This window comes from Hoplias malabaricus, chromosome 17 (genome assembly GCF_029633855.1).
Source record: "Hoplias malabaricus isolate fHopMal1 chromosome 17, fHopMal1.hap1, whole genome shotgun sequence".
Lineage (NCBI taxonomy): Eukaryota > Metazoa > Chordata > Actinopteri > Characiformes > Erythrinidae > Hoplias > Hoplias malabaricus.
The window spans coordinates 18,660,553-18,676,548 of NC_089816.1; the positions used below are offsets into that span (position 1 = coordinate 18,660,553).

The following is a 15,996-nucleotide window of genomic DNA, read 5'->3' on the forward strand; positions in this document are numbered from 1 at the left end:
TCCTCACAGGCAGTCACATGGAGTGTGCCTCAAACACACAACCTCCAGGTACCTGCCCACCACCATGCCGCCCGAAGGGCTATCAATTTATTTTAATATTGTTCATTTATTCAGTTTAATTTATTTCACAAATACACCATATATTTGAGAATAAATTTGTAATGAATGTATTCTACATTAAGTTGCACCCATTACTAACACAGATGTGCATACGTGCACACACAGCCTCTCTAATCCCTGTAGAGAAATACTGACAATAGAATTGGATTCTCTGAGTAGAGAAGAATATATAGCAAACCAGCACTGAGGTGTGCTGATGAACCCATATTTACAGTAATGTCTCTTGTTAGGAAGTGAGTAGTAGCCTATATGTAAGCAAATATTATCATTCTCAGTACATGTGGTCTCAGTAAAATGGTTCTTTTTATTGTAAAAATTTCACATATTAAGCCAACTACAAACAAGTCTATACATCACATGAAAATGTACTCCATATAATGTACTCAATTTTTACAAGATACAATATTAATACTGTAAACAAAACAGTTATTACATGGCAGTGGCGGATGCTGGTCTCTCAAGGAGGGGAAGCTCAGAACAGAATGAAAATTTAATGCTCCCACAGATCTTTACACCAATGGATCGCTGATTCGCTCATTTCGCTGTCAATCAAAAAGGGATTCAGCCTCAGACAGATCATCCAATCATCATGCAGAAGCTGAGCGTCCGGGCCAGACGAGGTCAGCCCACTGCCCCATAGACTCCCAGAGACGCTGAGCGTCCGATAGGCGGGACAAAGCCCAGCATTTATCCAATGACTCGTTTCGTTTCGCTGCACTTCGCTGTTTCACTATTGAACTCTGTGGACGCTCAGCATTCAGACTGTTTAAATCACTGTGAAGCTGCGGGAATGATTGAGAGGAAAGCCGCGTCTTTACCAGTGATAAGAAGCTGATTCTGAACAAAAGTTGAGCGCGTTGTAGTGCATATTTATTCAATGTATAACATTCAATATAACATGTACACTCAACAGTATATATTTGATCACTTATTTTTTGACATTTTAGGGGAAGCTGAGCTTCCCTTGCAGTCTTAGAACAATCGCCTCTGTTACATGGTCACCAGGCATACAGCTGTACTACAAAATACACAATAATCTAACACAATATCCCAAAGAACTCACTGACATTCTCTTAAACTTCCAAACAATGCTTAAATTTGAGCTGCATTAGTTATAGAAAATTGTTAGAAGAAAGAAAATAACTAGGATACTTATTTTGTGCAGGGGCAATTTAGGCAAAGCAGGACATCACAGTTAACCAGACAGCCTAGGTTTCTAAAAGTAAAACTATACACACTGTCTGAACTGTGGTGTATAAGGTGCCCTTGTTACGACCCAGTCTAGGGTTGAGCCGTAACAGAATGATGTGTGTGTTGAAATTAATATATGTGAAGGGAATAACTGTAACAGAGATGTAAATGGTGAAACAAAAAGGACACAAACGGAAACACAGAATGGATAATGAATAGAATATATATTGTAAATGTGATATGTACAATGAAACCAAACACCAGTGAACTTCAGGATGGCCTTTAGCCGAACCAACAAACAAACACCCCTCCTAACTAACCCACAAACAACTCTAACTTACCTAATTGTAAAACAAAAGGAAACAAAAGACAACACCTTACCTTACTCCCTGTCTATTCACAAAAACACACACATACACAGCGCAGCGTAACGCCCTGCAGTCTAGTATCTTTGCCTTAAGAATTGAGGTGAGGGACCCTACAGTACAGTTTCCATGCCTTAAAAATTCTGGGGTGAGGGGCATGGCGTTACCTCAAACATCGCATTGACCATGAGACCCTGCTCATCAACACAAGATTTTAGAAACAGCTCCATATAACCCCTGTTTTCAAAAACAAATAAAAAGGGTTCTTTAGCCTCGGGGTCATCTCCAGAGCCTTTATGCCAACTAGCTACATGTCTCGAAGTCAGCGACGTGCTTGAGTCGTGCTTAAAATGTTCTTCCGCGCTCACTTGGAGCTTTACCGCCCACTTGGAGCTGCCTCCGGCCTGCAGAGATACCCTTCTCTCCAGGGAGCGGTTTGGAACACAGTCCTGATGCCGCGCCAGCAGGGGGCAGTAAGCCGCCGTCGAGCGCTTCTGTCTGCCTCTGTGTCCTTAGAGAGGAAGAGTCAGTTCAAGGCGACAACAACGGAGACAGAATAAAGTCGGAGTTCGGAAAATAGCGGCTCCGCGGCCCACATGCTCCCGTCCGGCAGAGTCTCACTCACAGGTAAACGGTCCGGTTCGGTCCAGAGAGAGAGAGAGAGTATTTATGTAAATGTTGGTATGCGTATCAGTGAGAGTGTGTGTGTGTGTGTATATATATATATATATATATATATGTATGTATGTATATATATATATATATATATATATATATATATATATATATATATATATATATATGTATGTGTATGTGTGTTTGTCATGCTGTAGACAACAAGTAGGGTAAAGGTCACTAAGATCTGGACAGAGGTGAATGAACCTTTCTTTGATCTGTAATTCAGATTATTGGCTCTCACACTGTTCCAGGATCAAACCACACATAAAACCACACAAAACCCTGAGATGGGTCGGAACCACAGAGTGGTTCGTAATGGAATTCTGCCAATGGAAACCAGAACACACTAGAACCCGACACAGACCCCGGTTACCACCCCCCATCCCCCGCCCCCCTACCTTAGTTTTAGTAAAGAAGCTGTTCTCCTCCAAAAACATTTATGATGTTTATTTAATCTTTTAGATTTATCTCTAAAATAAAGACACACACCCACCCTGACCTCGGTGTGGATGGCCGGAGCTACGCTGCTGTCAGTAAAACAGGACACACACTGAATATTGATCTGTTTATTTTAAGTTGTAATGTAAATCCCTTCCCTGTCATTTGCAGCGCGGCGCTGTGCTCATGCACTCCGAGCTCTTCGGATTGAGCATGCACCTCCGCTGGCATTCCCACGACGCAGTTCCTCTGTTCCTGTGCCGAGAATTACATCCCATTACACCATCCACCCCAGAGACAAGGATCCACGATGGGAAGGTGAGTGTGGACAGTTCTGGACATGTAAGCAGACTTTTAAGGAGCACCTTAACACATAATAATAAAAATAATGGTAATGGTAATTATTCATTAATTAATTGTCTGTAGCCAGTGTCCAGTTCAGGGTTACAGTGAATGGTATTAATAATAAAGGGTGGGGTACCGTGAGTCATGTCCATTAGGGTGCACTGTGTATTGGTTAAGGACGGTCATGTCGCTGCCTTGCCGTTCAGAGGGAAGCTGACTGTGGCCCTGTGTGTTGCAGGTGTGGATATGGAGCGATTCGCAGATGAGGCGGATGTGGTTGTGGTGGGCGGAGGCCCTGCCGGCCTATCAGCAGCCATCCGTCTGAAACAGCTGGCCAATCAACACCAGAAGGAGCTGCGAGTTTGTGTGGTGGAGAAGGCGTCTCAGATCGGAGCTCACACACTCTCTGGAGCCTGTCTGGAGCCCACCGCTCTCAACGAACTCTTTCCAGACTGGAAGGAGAGAGGGGTATACACACACACACACACACACACACACACAAATGCACTCAAACGTACACACACACAGACACGCACACCCACACACGCACGCACCCACACACACACACACACACACAAATGCACTCAAACGTACACACACACAGACACGCACACCCACACACGCACGCACCCACACACACACGCACACCCACACACGCACGCACCCACACACACACGCACACACACACACACATACGTTTGTCCCTAACACACATGTCCAGACACTATATGAGTGGGTAAAGTGTATCCAGTTTGATGCTCCTCCCGTTTCGGTGAACATTAGAATTTTGCTGTGAGGATTTGATTGCAGTCCTGTGCAATTTGAAGCAGCGTCTGTCCCTGACGTCAAGCTTCGCTTTTGTTTTCCAGGCGCCGCTGAACACACAAGTAAGAGAAGACAAATTCGCCATTTTGACAGAAAAGTACAGGATCCCTGTCCCAATGCTTCCAGGTGAGAAACGACCCTCAGCCTCCAGCGCTCTGGGGCTCACACCAGTGTGTAGACACATGCACACCCACACACACATATATACACATACACACATACAAATACACACACTTATACATACATACACACACATACACATACACAGATATATACTTTTATTTCTGTCGTCTTCGTTATCACGGCCCGTGGGAGATGGACAAGTTCAGTGTAAATTTTGTCTCCTGTCCTCAGGTCTCCCCATGAACAACCACGGGAACTACATCGTGCGACTGGGACACTTTGTGCGGTGGCTCGGGGATCAGGCCGAGGAACTGGGGGTGGAACTTTACCCTGGGTACGCTGCAGCAGAGGTGAGAAACGGGGGAACCCTGAATTCCCCCCACCCCGACCTCCAACCTCTGTTAGACCGGACCACCGCTTGGGGGGTAGGGGGGGAGTTTGTGGGGAAGGGCTGCAGATGAATGTAAAAGTGACTCTTGTGCAGGTGCTGTTCCATGAGGACGGAAGTGTGAAAGGAATTGCCACCAACGATGTGGGAATCGCCAGAGACGGATCTCCAAAGGTCAGTAAAGTCCTTTATGTTGTGTTTTACTTTAAGGGGGAGGGCAGGCCTGAAAGCTGGATGTGTAAGAGGAACAGTGTTCTCCTGCTGCAGGACGTGTTCGAGCGGGGCATGGAGCTTCATGCCAAAGTCACAGTGTTTGGAGAGGGCTGCCACGGCCATCTGGCCAAACAGATCTACAAACACTTCAACCTGAGAGAGGGCTGCGAGCCACAGACCTATGCCATCGGCCTCAAAGAGGTAAAGCCCTCTGGTGTTCACACGCATCGGTCCAGAAAAGCTCTGTGTGTTTTTACCTCCAGCTTCCGAAGAGCTTCTCATTCATGGTTCCATTGTGTGGAATAATTCAGAAAAAAGGTTGAATCTGTGTCTTGGTGAAAAATGGCACTGGAATTTTTTTTTATATAAACAAACGTGCTTTACATCAGTGCAGTGTGTGTGTGTGAGGAGAGACTTTATAACTGTGTAATAACCACTCTGCTCTATTCTCCTGAAGCTGTGGTTGATAGACGAGAAGAAGTGGCGTCCAGGGCGCGTGGAGCACACAGTCGGCTGGCCCCTGAACCGGAACACGTACGGAGGGAGCTTCTTCTATCACCTGGATGAGGGCGAGCCGCTGGTGGCTCTGGGTTTGGTGGTGAGTGTGATGCCTCCACCAGAGTCAGTAACAGGTCTGCTGTGTTTCTGAGATGCTGCCCATGTCTCTTTGATCTCTGCTCAGAACGACACTTTCTTATTTGTTATTGGCTTTATCCGAGTTGCAGCAGAAATAAATTACACAAGGCTTTGAAATTTTGTGTGTTCCCGGAGCTCGAGTGTCTCCTCATTGTTAAACTGACATGTTCAGGAACATCTGGGGCATATGCAGTGAAGAGGCAAACGGGCTTTGGTCCGTGAGTCTTTCGTTTGGACTCATCTGAAAGGAAATGTTGAAAACTGAATACGGACAAAAACACCTGGATTTATGGGGGTCGTGTGTGTGTTTTCCTGCAGGTGGGCCTGGACTACACTAACCCATACCTCAATCCATTCAGGGAATTTCAGCGCTGGAAGCATCATCCGTCCGTGGCCCCCACGCTGGAGGGGGGCAGCAGAATTGCGTACGGAGCCAGAGCTTTGAATGAAGGTGGATTTCAGGTGTGTCTCATCTTCCTCGCGACCTGCTCCTCTTCCAGAGAGTTCCTCTTTACTTTATTTTATTTCCTTCCTGAAATCTGCTGCTAATATTTGTGCTGATTTCTGCATCAGTAACTCATTTTACCCAGAGTTAGCTTTTACAATGACTTAAATCTGATACATAATGAGCCACTGCTCAGTTTTGTTTTTCGAGTCATTTTCCGAGTTTAAAAGTCCTGTGGTGCATGGTCCACTTCCGTAAAAAGAGGAACAGACACTGAAAGGTTCTGTTCTGTGCAGTCCGTGCCAAAGTTGACGTTTCCTGGCGGCGCTCTGATCGGCTGCAGTCCGGGCTTCATGAACGTGCCGAAAATCAAAGGCACCCACACAGCGATGAAGAGCGGGATGTTGGCGGCTGAGTCTATCTTCAGCAAACTGACCGACGAGAACCTGCAGTCGGAGACAACAGGTGACAACACACAGTCTTCTGCACTTCATTAACGTTCAAAGAACATTTTTTTTTCTTCAGACCATTTCACAGTTTAGCAAAAACTGACCTAATTTAGGTTGATGTCTGTTATCTTTCTGAAGGGTGTCCTGTAGCTAATACACAGTCCAGAAAACTCTCCCCAGTCTGTGCAGATTTTTAAAACACTGCTGATAAAATGCATTCACACCATGTGGATGAAAATGTGTGTGTTGTTCTCTTAGGGATCCACATTCCTGAGTACGAGCAGAACCTGCAGAACTCATGGGTTTGGAAGGAGCTACGATCCGTGAGGAACATCCGCCCGTCTTTCCATAACTACTTCGGTCTGTACGGAGGGATGTTATACACAGGAATTTTCTACTGGATCCTGAGGGGCAAAGAGCCATGGACACTTAAACACCAAGGTGAGACACTGTCCCCCTCCTCTGTCTAATCTCAGACACTCTGTCCCCCTCCTCTGCCTAATCTCAGACACTCTGCCCCCCTCCTCTGTCTAATCTCAGAGACACTCTGTCCCCCTTCTCTGCCTAATCTCAGACACTCTGTCCCCCTACTCTGTCTAATCTCAGAGACACTTTGTCCCCCTCCTCTGTCTAATCTCAGAGATACTTTGTCCCCCTCCTCTGCCTAATCTCAGAGATACTTTGTCCCCCTCCTCTGTCTAATCTCAGAGACACTCTGTCCCCCTCCCCTGAGTTTGTCCTGAGGCTGGAGTTGGTCCCTGTTTATTCTGTAAACTTAAGTTCTGTGTAAATTGGTGTAAAAATGAGTGTTTGTTTTTGTCCTTGAGGTGTGGATAGTGCTCAGCTGAAGCCGGCGAAGGACTGCAAGCCCATAGAGTACCCAAAGCCTGATGGGAGAATCAGCTTTGACCTGCTGTCCTCAGTGGCTCTGAGTGGGACAAATCACGAGCATGACCAGCCCCCTCATCTCACGCTGAAGAACGACAACGTTCCTGTATCTCAGAACCTCGCCATTTATGACGGCCCGGAGCAGAGGTTTTGTCCCGCAGGTGTGGTACTGAGAGTGCCTCCTGTTGGCCACTAAATGTTTTGAATGTTCTCCGTTCTAATCGGCGTTCAGGAGAGTGTAAACATTGTGGTGACGTTTGTGTCTGTACGGACGTGGAACCTTGTTCAAAAAAAGCCTGGAGTGTTTAAAGTTTTGTTTCCTCTGCCGCAGGTGTGTACGAGTTCGTACCCCTGGAGTCGGGTGAAGGGGTGAGGCTTCAGATCAATGCCCAGAACTGCGTGCACTGCAAGACTTGTGACATCAAGGACCCAAGTCAGAACATCAACTGGGTCGTCCCTGAGGGCAGCGGGGGACCAGCCTACAACGGCATGTGAAGTTTCTCTTTTGCAGTTTAATGCAGTGTAATCATAGGGTCCTAACTTCAGTAAAAATAATCAGAGTCTGTGTTCAGTCAGATTCAGGAAGGAATTCAGTGTGATGGTTATGTGCCTACAGAACATTCCCGTATCCTCTGATATGGGCATTCGGAGTGTGATTGTCTGAATGAATTGTTGTTTTGTTTCTGCTCAGTGAGATTTACACAAGGTTTGAGATGCTGGTGGTGTGCAGTAGTTGTGTGAGACCAAGCTGGTGAAAGCTTAGAACAGCAGTTTTTGAATGTGTCTTTATACACAAACAATCAGCCATATCATTAAAGCAGTGCTGCTGGAGATTTTAAACCGTGTCTACTCTGAGACACTCCTCTCTCGTTGGTCCACCTTGTAGATGTAGTCAGAGACAGTAGCTCATCTGTCGCTGCACATTGTGTGTCAGTCGTCCTCTAGTCCTTCATCAGTGACACAGGACGCTGTCGGCTGGATGTTTTTGGTCGGTGGACTATTCTCAGTCCAGCAGTGACACTGAGGGGTTTAAAAACTCCAGCAGCATTGCTGTGTCTGATCCACTTGCACCAGCACAACACACACTAACACACCACCACCACGTCAGTGTCACTGCAGCGCTGAGAAAGATCCACCACCACGTCAGTGTCACTGCAGCGCTGAGAATGATCCACCACCACATCACACCTGCTCTGTGGGGGTCCTGAGCACTGAGGGAAAGGGGGGGGGGCGATGACAAAGTATGCAGAGCAACAAGGACCACAGTGTGTACGTTTAGAACTACAGAGTGACCGGAGTGGACAGTGAGTGTAGGAATGAGGGGGTGGTGTTAATGTTATGGCTGATGGGCTGTAGTTACTCTGCTGTTGTAAATAATGTCAGATTCAGAACCTATTCAGAATAAAGTCTTTTTACCAAAGCTCTGTTTTATTTTTTTTCTGCAGAAACACAGAGAGAATGAGTTGGACTTTATTTACTGTTAACTGATCTCAGAAATACACGTCTTGAACACTCCAACAAACAAACAGCAAATAAATACAGACAGACGGAGCCGAGTCAGTCTTAAAGCTCGTCTCCAAACAGTAGTCTATGTCTGAACAGGGATCAGGCCTTTTGTCAAACACAGTGACACATCACACACGTTCAAGTATTAGTTCTCTGCATCAACTCCACCGCCGCCTCATCCGAGTCTCGAAACTGAACGGTGGTCTGCAGGCGAGGTGTCAGCTCATGAAGGTGGAGTCGCATGGCGTGAAGTTTATTTACACAAACATTTTGGAGTAGATCTTCTTTTCTCTGTCTTTCTCCTCCTTCACCTTCTGCTTCACCTTCAGCATCTCGTTTAAAATCGCTGGGGAAAATAGATAGATATAGATCATTTCATAGGAGATAGGTCATGTCAGATTTCCCTGCCACTGGTTTTTATGGCAGGAATCAAGTCCTGAACAGGAGGGGGTCAGCACTGAGGGCACTGCCTCCTACTGCTCCTTCCTTTCTGTAGCAACAACAAAGGTGATTGAATGAATTATAAACTCCACTCAGACTGGATGCTATTGTTTAGTTCAGTCTGTTTAGTGTGATTAGATGGTTTCTCACCTTTGTCCTCCGGGGCAATCTGCTGGGCTTTTTGAAGGTCAGTCTGTAAACAGAAGGAGGATGAGGGCTGGGATCAGAAGAATAAATCAATCTTCCAAATTGAAACGTGCAGAGCCTCTGCTCTGTGTCTGAAAGAGTCCAGACCACACTGAGCAGCAAATGATTTACTGAGCTGCATGCGTGCATTAGTGCGACTGTCTGTAAAAAGCTGGAAGTGTGTTTCTGCTCGTACCATGGCCTTGCTGTACTCCTTCAGCCCCTGCCAGGCCTGCGCTCTCCTAAACAGAGCTTTCGTCTGAGTCTGATTCAGCTCCAGAGCCTGGAAGAAAACACAATTCCTAAAGTACAGCGAGAAGTGTTCACTCAAACCACTGTGGAACTAGAGCCATACCAGTGTAGTCAATGGGGCTGAGAGTGGAGAAACGAGGGGTTAATGTTCTGGCTGGTCTGTGTGTGTCCGTATTTAATACACTAACATTGGATACGTCAGTTTTTTGGTACTTCTACTTGACTATAAATAAAGATTAAATCCTTTAAACCGCACCCCAGTACCTCATCACAGCTCTCGATGGCCTCCTGCCACTGCTGCAGTTTGAGTTTGCAGGCTGCGGTGTTGAGAATGCAGCTCAGAGCCGTGGGCTCCAGCTTCTTCTGAGCGCTCTCGTCATCCAGAGAATCACCACAAACCTCCAGATACCTGCAGCGCACACAGACCACACCCACTGACCCAGATGAGACGGCTGCGGAGGATAGGTGTACGCCTGCTGACAGGTAATATTAGTCTGAAGGTAGATAGAGGATGTGAGCAGGGTTCCAGACTGAGGACTCACCTGAGAGCTTTGGAGTACTTCTTCACTGCCACCTGCCAGTTCTGAGCCTTGAAAAAGGTGTTTCCAATGTTTTTAACGTCTTCAGCCACCAACAAGATTTTATCAACCTGAGAAACACAAAGCGTCATTGTCCAACTTCTGTGTTTTGATCTGGAAAACTGAGAACCACGTATAACACACTCACGTCTTTAAAGTCAAAATCTGAGTCCTCTGGAAAATCCGGGTGAACGTCCCCTGAGCTGTCGCTCTGACACACGCCCCAGTCATCGCAGGCTTTATGCTCTCCACAGTCAGCAATGATACAGGGCTGAGAGAGAGACAGAGGGAGCGAGACATTCATTGTCTGTATTATAAAGTTCAGGGTCGCTGTGGGTCCGGAGCTCAGTTGGAATCGCAGGGTTCTGACCTAGGCTTAATCCGATATATAAGCGCCTGACTGAGCTCACCTTTACGGGACTGTCCTCTTTCGTGTCGACTCCCTCCAGGATCTTGACCACACCCATCCCTTTCAGCACCTGTCCAAAGACCACGTGCTTGCCATCCAGGTGGGGGGTGGGCACGGTGGTGATGAAGAACTGCGAGCCGTTGGTGTTGGGTCCGGCGTTGGCCATGCTCAGCAAACCCTCTCTGTCGTGCTGGAGAGAATGAGACAAGACCACATCGTTAAAGTCCTCTGCTTTATTTATTCAGAGCATCAGGTGGAGAACGGTGTTCCTCCACGTTCCTCGAAGCAGGCCACGATAGTAGATTCATTTCAGTCAGTTTCTCAGAACTGCAACACAGTGAACTGCTCACTCTTTTCTAGATATAAGCAGAACCCAGCTCTTTACCTTATAATGGAAGTTTTCATCCTCAAACTTGTCGCCGTAGATGCTCTCACCGCCGGTGCCGTTCTGATTGGAGAAGTCTCCTCCCTGCACCATGAACTTCTTAATGACTGCCACAAAGAGAGGGAAACAGTTCAGGAACATGACCTTCCCCTTTTCACAGAGCAGATGTTCGTGGACTCTCTGGTGGGACTCGGGGACACTCTGGTGGGACACTGGTGGGATTCGGGACACTGTGGTGGGACTCGGGGGACACTGTGGGGGAATCAGGGAATTTGGGGGACACAGCAGGGGGTTGGTCTCTGAAACTGAACTGTACATAAACAGACTACTGAACAGACACACAGTAAATAAGGGGTTTTAACCCTAAGTTGCAAATGTTTACACTCCACCCTCTCACACTACTGCCCCCGGGTGTGATACTGACTTCTGTGGAAGGGGCAGTTCTTGAAGTGCAGGGGTTTCCCTGTGGTTTTGCCGATGTCTTTCTCCCCAGTGCATAGAGCCCGGAAATTCTCTGCAGTCCTTGGCACAACATCCGCAAAGAGCTCAAACACCACACGGCCAACTAGTAAACAAACAAACAAACAAAGAGAGAGAGAGACAAAGAGAGAAGTTAGAGAAGATAAAGAGAAATAGGGAAAAATAAATATTAATATATAAGGGAAATAGAGAGATAAATAGAGAATGAGAGAAATATAGATATATAGAGAATGAGAGAAATAGAGATAAATAATGAGAGCAATAAAGAGATATATAGAATGAGAGACATGGGTAGAGAAAGAAATATAGATATATATAGAGAATGAGAGAAATAGAGATAAACAATTAGAAATAGATATATAGAATGAGAGAGAAATGTAGAGATATATAGAGAATGAGAGAAATAGATATATAGAGAAATAGAGAGATATATAATGAAAGAGAAATAGAGGGATATATAATGAGAAAGATATATACAGAATAAGAGAGAAATAGAGATAAATAGGGAATGAGAGAGAAAGAGAATGAGAGAAATATAGATTTATATAGAGAATGAGAGAAACAGAGATTTATATAGAGAATGAAGAAGAAATAGAGAGACAGTACGTTGTTGGTTGTTAGCGCAGTAATAAATCGTCCTCACTTGGATTCTGAATGATTAATTATTCCTATTAATGTGTAAACAGTGTGGACCCAGGGGTCGGGATGGGGGGGGCTAACAGGGTCTCACCTCTCTCGCCGCCGATGTCTACATCGAAATAAACCCGCGGGTTCTCGGCGCGGCTCGGTCTGCTCCCAGGGCTCGGAACCGACATCGTCAACGGGATCAGAGCTGAAATATAACAATAACCAGAACCAAACCCAAAACCTGATTCAGAACACAGCACAGCAACAGAAGCACACTCTCCGCACCGCCCGGCTCAGACTGGAACATTCCCCACTCAAACTTCAGCACAGCACTACGCCCCCTGCCGAGCGGGAGGACTCTCTCTGTTTCTCTCTCTCTCACACACACACACACACACACACACACGCAGATACTCATACGCATACACACACACACACCCGGATTTTTCTCAGAAATATCATTCAAGGTTCAATATCAGTTCAAGGTTTTAATTCATATTTCTGCTTAATTTGAGATCATTTGGGAAGACAAGCAAAGTAGAGCCAAAATGACACATTATTGAGATCTGATGGATACTGTCGACACACTGAGATTGTTAAATTTGTTATGGTTTGAAACGCAGACACAGGAACATTGTTCCTCTGCTCCATCGAACGGCCAGAGAAGAACAGAGTGAGACACAGCTTGATTGGACAGAGTGGATCCTGTTTTTATTTGGATCTTTAGGCCCGGGCTCCTCAGAGAGCCGGGAACACGCTGGAGCTCCTCTGAGTTTCTTCAGCTTTCTCCGTCTGAGCTTCACATCTCTGGAGAAAAGACAGAGATTAGACTTTGTGTTTCATCACACCCACATCTGTCTACACATCACACACTGCTCTGAATTACCAAGAATTCTACAGAAATAACACAAACATGCCTCTAGCACTCCTCTCAACACACGGGAAAGAATCTTCTGACCGCTCCTGGATCCCTCCGCCACACTCCAATCCAGAGTTAAGGCGTTTTATTTTAAAGGGGACATGTGCAAAAACTCACATGTTGTCTGTTTTTGCATTTCCACTTAGGTCTCTACTGCTCCTATAAACATTCCAAGTATGGAAAAAAAAAACACATCCATCCATTTTCTGAGTGTCAGCTGAAAGAGTTTGGCGTCAGGAATCATGCTTCAACAAGCCGTTTGGATGGCTCCCTTATTGTGACATCACAATAAGTACATTTGCATAGAACCACCCTGGCACCACCCCTCACCTCCCCACCCATGGGATGGGTGGGGCGTGGCCAGCAACAGGTTATTTGCATAAAAGTGACAGCCCTTAAATGCGAGTTTGAAAGGGACTGAAACTGGCAACAAATAAGTGGTGAGAGTGACTTTGTGCAAATGAACATGTTTTGTATCACACATAGACATATTCTAACTTGTTTAAAAAGAGGTATATGTCCCCTTTAAGAATTTAACCCTAACCCTAAAAAGTCAGCATCACAGTGTTGACTTCAGTTTGCTGTATACAGCTCACCTACAGGATGCAAAGCGTGTAATCATCACAGTCCCGCCTCTGCGTTGAGTCTCAGACCTCGGCCTTTTCTGACTCTATTCCTCACTGCTGTCTGTAAATGAGTGGACACTGGTGCGATTTTACAGACGATAAACTCTTTGTTACGGCGTTGGAGCGTGAAGCACATCAGAGACGCATTAACAGTTCAGTGTGGTCCCAAGCACAATTTAAGGTGGAACGGAACATCAGACTAAGAACCTGGGGAATAAGGAGCTTATTCAGATTTGTTACCGGCTCACGGCAGTTTTGTCCTGACGGACACCATCGCCAGCAAAGTGCTGAGAAACTAAAGTGTGACTGTGGAACTATGCTCTAACAGAGTTTATATTTATGTTGTCTAAAAGAGCTCACTATAAAGGACTATGTCACTAAAGTCAATGTTTTACACTGAATAATGCGTATAACGTGAGTGTTCAGTGATATTACTCATAGTCAACAGTGAGGAAGGTCCTCCGCCTTCATTGCTATGCTGTCAGTCATTAGAGCGTGCCCCTCTCAGCTGATGCCCCGCCTCCCACGCAAGAAAAGGGTCAGAAGTCTGAAACTGAAAAACAAGGATCTGAAAGTGAAAATAAATGACCGAAAAAAAGATATGAAACTAAAAACAATAAGATTTGAATCTGAATAAAAAAATCTGCAACTGACTTCAAATATCAAAATATATAGGAAAGTGAAAAATGTAAATAAATTATTTTATTAAAAAAATGAAAATCGAATCAAAACCCTATTTAAACTGAAAAAAAAATCATCCTACACTTATTTTAATTTTCAATACATTTTTGTATTTTTCAAAGTTCAATCTCAAGATTTCAGATTTTTTTTTTCAAATGAACAAAACTTTTGACCCTAATATAGCTCCATATTCCTGTATGTGTTAGCTACGATGGCCTGGTGCTGAGGTGTAAAACTAAAGGAACAGTGGGGTTACACTATGTGATTAAGGCCCGTGTCAGGGACGGTATCTGACCCAGTTCAGGGCGACGTGGTGCTTGTGTTCCTGGCTGTGGTTATTGTAGCTGCTCCGGTTCTGATTCTGGGTGAGGCTCCAGTCGGCTGTTCTTCCCAAACCCACGGAATCGATCGGCTGTGAGAGAGGAATAGCTGCGTTATAAATTCATCAATATTATATTTATTAAGAGGAGCTCAGGCCTCCAGCCTTGAGATCAAACTGTAGCTTCAACGGCTCAGAAACACCAGAGCACCCCAACGCTGCACAAAACTCTGAGATTACTGTTCCTCATTACTGCAGGATTAGAGCTGTGCATGTGTGTGTGTATGAGTGTGTAAGAGTGTGTGTATGTGTGTGTGTGAATATATATGTGTGTGTGTGCATGAGTGTGTGGGTGTGTGTATGATTGTGGGAGTATATATATGTATGTGTTTGTGTGTGTCTGTGAGTGTGCGCGCGCGTGTATATCCCACCCTGTGTTTGGAGGTGTGTGTGAATATATGTGTGTGCGTGTGTGTGTGTGAGAGTGTGTGTAAGACTATGTGTAAGAGTGTAAGAGTATTCGTGTGTATGTTGTGTGTGTGTGTGTGTGAGTGTAAGAGTGTGTGTGCGCGCGCGCGCGGGTGTGTGAGTGAAGGGCGTGGCTTAAGAACAGCTGGTTACAGCAGGTTTTTATTTTGTGATGTTAGAAATCCTCACAGACCTTGATCTGCTTTTGGCTGAGCAGCGTGGTTCTGTTGAGGGTGTCGCTGTAGTGCAGGGCCCAGCCCACTCCGCAGTGTTTGGGCCCCGACGTCGGGGCGTGCGGAGCAGCTCGGGTCAGGAAGGTCAGGTCACCCGTGGCTTCGGGAGAAACCCGAACGCTTTGAGTGAAGTCGGCCAGTTTCGCTCGGTAGTCTCCAACGCCGTCTGGACCTTACAGCGGGGAGTGCAGGGGATTGGTCTGTTTAGAACAGGTGTTGTGCCGAATTCAGCACCCCCGCCGCGAGATGCATCCCCGGTATATTTAGTCCTAAGGGAGGTTAATCGGCGTTTTATGACAAAACGGGCAAAATATGCTGTTAAATATAATGTTCATTTCCGTCAAAATAAAAATAAATCGCCTTTTCCCCAGTAGAAACACTCTAGATATTGAGATGTAAAAAAGAAAAGGTCGCTTGTAAATAATAAAATGATATAATCTACATGCACCGCTGCTTTTTCTGAAGTCAGCTTCGACTTATTCTAAAACAAACGTGTACGTTCATTTTCTGACCACAATGAAACTCCTACATATCCTGTCGCAATTTTTATGGAATATTTAAACACTGGAAATAAATAGGAATATAGGACAAAAGCAGCGAATTGTAAATAAAATTACCACTTCATTACTGAACTTGCTAAATGTTATATCCATGAAAATGTACACATGCTGCCACTGCCTGAACATAACTGCAATATTAATAGTTGAATTAGAAAGAAATGTACCCAATTTTAATTCTGGCTACATTTCTGTTTTTGCCATGAAACTTATACAGGTATTTTA

At 45.4% G+C, this 15,996-nt stretch overlaps 2 protein-coding genes across 3 annotated transcripts; one reads left to right on the top strand and one right to left on the bottom strand.

The window, feature by feature from the left end:
- Positions 1–2,167: 2,167 nt before the first annotated feature.
- Positions 2,168–8,504, top strand: etfdh (electron transfer flavoprotein dehydrogenase). The gene is made up of 13 exons (XM_066648587.1): positions 2,168–2,303; positions 2,964–3,110; positions 3,376–3,605; positions 4,007–4,088; positions 4,317–4,435; positions 4,570–4,647; positions 4,741–4,887; positions 5,144–5,284; positions 5,641–5,784; positions 6,064–6,232; positions 6,475–6,657; positions 7,044–7,265; positions 7,436–8,504. Exons 1-13 carry the CDS (start codon positions 2,273–2,275, stop codon positions 7,597–7,599), a joined length of 1,857 nt encoding a protein of 618 aa, XP_066504684.1. The 5' UTR covers positions 2,168–2,272; the 3' UTR covers positions 7,600–8,504.
- Positions 8,505–8,543: 39 nt separating this feature from the next.
- Positions 8,544–14,027, bottom strand: ppid (peptidylprolyl isomerase D). 2 transcript variants are annotated; one of them, XM_066648588.1, is made up of 11 exons: positions 13,484–14,027; positions 12,072–13,046; positions 11,286–11,426; positions 10,862–10,968; positions 10,478–10,666; positions 10,216–10,338; positions 10,032–10,138; positions 9,754–9,898; positions 9,434–9,520; positions 9,202–9,244; positions 8,544–8,956 (listed from the first exon to the last, which is right to left on the bottom strand). In XM_066648588.1, exons 2-11 carry the CDS (start codon positions 12,154–12,156, stop codon positions 8,868–8,870), a joined length of 1,116 nt encoding a protein of 371 aa, XP_066504685.1. In that variant the 5' UTR covers positions 12,157–13,046; positions 13,484–14,027; the 3' UTR covers positions 8,544–8,867. The 2 variants fall into 2 exon arrangements, with proteins under 2 accessions (XP_066504685.1, XP_066504686.1); XM_066648589.1 differs by having other exon boundaries at positions 12,072–12,775; positions 12,886–14,027.
- Between the last annotated feature and the right edge of the window lie 1,969 nt (positions 14,028–15,996).